Below are 2,500 nucleotides of genomic sequence, written 5' to 3'. Positions count from 1 at the left end.
GAGTTCTCGATCTTCTCGGTAACTAATCTACCATGAAACAGCAAGCGGGGAGTTGGAAATATAAAAATATGTGATAATCAAATTGTGTTTAATAATCACTTCATGTCTGTGATGCAAAATAATGGGCTATTTTTGCCATTATTTATCACAATTTTTAGCAATTCTATAATGACTATAATTTTTGATAGTTATGAAAATATTGTCATGTATGTAATAATAATAATAATAATAATAATAATAATAATAATAATAATAATAATAATAATAATAATAATATATATATATATATATATATATATATATATATATATATAACTGATTTCCTTATTATGATTAACGTTACAACCCAACCATTGGCAATATTATGTTGTTATATATGTTTGTCTGGGAATTTATCCATTTTTCTATTTTTTGTTGTTTACCCAAAAATGACGGAAGCTTTTCAATTTAATACCTGTTTTATGACTAAAATATTTGAGAGGTCACTATAAAAACCGTTTCCATTTACCTAGACTACTTCTTTGCTGCATATAAAAATATGTTTACACTTGAATTCAAGGGACTCATTTTGGGGTTTTGGGTTTCAGCATAGTAACTTCAAATGAGAATAATAATAATAATAATAATAATAATAATAATAATAATAAAATAATAATAATAATAATAATATAATAAGTAATAATAATAATATAATAATAATAATAATAATAATAATAATAATAATAATAATAATAATAATAATAATAATAATAATAATAATATAATAATAATAATAATAATAATAATCTTTATTGTCCAAATAGGCAATTATTGTTTGGTTACAGCTCTTGTAATAGGGGAAAAAGTAATTAAAATAGTAGTAATAATGATGATAATAATACTGATAGTAATGATGATAAAATAATAATAGTAATGATAATAATAATAATAATAATAATAATAATAATAATAAAATAATAATAATAATAATAATAATAATAATAATAATAATAATAATAATAATAATAATAAGAAGAAGAAGAAGAAGAAGAAGAAGAAGAAGAAGAAGAAGAAGAAGAAGAAGAAGAAGAAGAAGAAGAAGAAGAAGAAGAAGAAGAAGAAGAAGAAAAAGAAGAAGAAGAAGAAGAACATTGAACAGTGCTTGCCTATTAACATCGAGTTGACTTTCTTGCGTCAAAATTAACGAATGACACTTTGCAATGAGATAATGCTACACAATAGAGATTAAAGGTCATGGCCATCCAAGCAAGAGCATGGACGGAGTGAGGGAAGTCAAGAGCATGCGATTTTAAAAAAATTGAGCTTTTATAAAGGTCAATATCCACTAAACGTACTCATACGCGCTTTACAGGGGTCCCTGGCCAGCAGCAACACTTAACATTTAGGACGGGCATGACGCCTGTTTGGCGACATTATATTTTTTTCGGACGGAGACAACGGTATTAACGACCGGGTACTCATTTTACATCTGGGTACGGTGCGAGAATGTGAGAAAAGAGCCTTTTCCAAGGACTCTCAACTATGCGCTGAGTGTGTCTAAGGTCAAGTTTGGCTCATAGATTGCATAATAAAATAAAGGTTGTCGAGCAAATATTTTTACATCTTTTGTGATTTTGCTGATTGTCTAAGAGGTTATTATGTCCAGAACAATACTGGTACTATAGCCATTCATTTGCTAGCATATCATTGTCACAGAAAAAAGATGAAAATGATAATAATACACTAGGATAATTTTTAAATCGATAGACACAGTCATGGTACCACAAATATTATATTATCAACTTAAAAAACAAACCCAGAGAGGATTGGTATAAGATATTCACCAATAATATTTCGTGTAATTCTCTGTAACAAAGTGATTGCTGAATGTGACCATAATATGTGACCCATCGTCTCAAAATGGTATTATGTCGGACCGAACCATATGCTTAAAAGCCGAATTAAATGTTAAAGTGGTCAAAAATATAAATTTTTGGCATTAGCACCATACAATAGGGTATCCTTTCCCCCCAATAAAACATACAAACTCAACACAAGTCTGATATTTCTGACTATAAACTCAATTTTCAACATCTCAACAATCCCGACTTAATATCGTTTTGAGGCGAAGGGTCACATATGTAATTACAAATCTTTCTATCTTTATCTACGGAGTTGATAAGAGATACAGTGTTTTGCAAATTTAGATAAAGTCAACATATTTTTTTATAGTCCCACTAAGTTGACGTAACACAAACAGAACGTTATGTTAAAATTGTCTGTTGTCGTGCGGCTATGTGGTCTTGTGGTATGACACTCGCTTTCGTATCGGAAGGTCCTGGGTTCGAGCCTAGCGCTTGGCGCATAGTTGAGTCCATGGAAAAGGCTCTTTACTCACATTACATAAAACGAGTACCTGGCCGTTAACAGCGTTGTCTTTGTCAGAAAAATTGTAATATCGCCTAACAGGCGTCATGTCTCGTCCTACGTGTTAAGTGTTGCTGTTGGACAGGGACCCCTT

The 2,500-nt window shown here is 29.8% G+C and overlaps 2 protein-coding genes across 2 annotated transcripts in view; one reads left to right on the top strand and one right to left on the bottom strand.

Moving 5' to 3' along the window:
- LOC144973588 (zinc metalloproteinase nas-6-like) overlaps positions 1–2,500 on the top strand; it is a 699,617-nt gene that overhangs the window by 203,008 nt on the left and 494,109 nt on the right. The gene's annotated exons all lie outside the window — the stretch shown is intronic.
- The window catches only part of LOC144973819 (uncharacterized), a 48,150-nt gene that overhangs the window by 42,007 nt on the left and 3,643 nt on the right, over positions 1–2,500 (bottom strand). Inside the window, exon 5 of the mRNA XM_078916711.1 lies at positions 1–27. This exon is cut by the window's left edge and continues 87 nt beyond it. Within this exon, the coding sequence (XP_078772837.1) occupies positions 1–27 (27 nt within the window). The remainder of the gene's footprint in view (positions 28–2,500) is intronic.

This window comes from Berghia stephanieae, chromosome 5 (genome assembly GCF_034508935.2).
Source record: "Berghia stephanieae isolate SIO BIC M18660-M18661 chromosome 5, UCSD_Bste_1.3, whole genome shotgun sequence".
NCBI classification, from domain to species: Eukaryota; Metazoa; Mollusca; class Gastropoda; order Nudibranchia; family Aeolidiidae; genus Berghia; species Berghia stephanieae.
The sequence above is the reverse complement of the archived record's forward strand: the minus strand, read 5'-3'. Positions and strand labels throughout refer to the sequence as shown.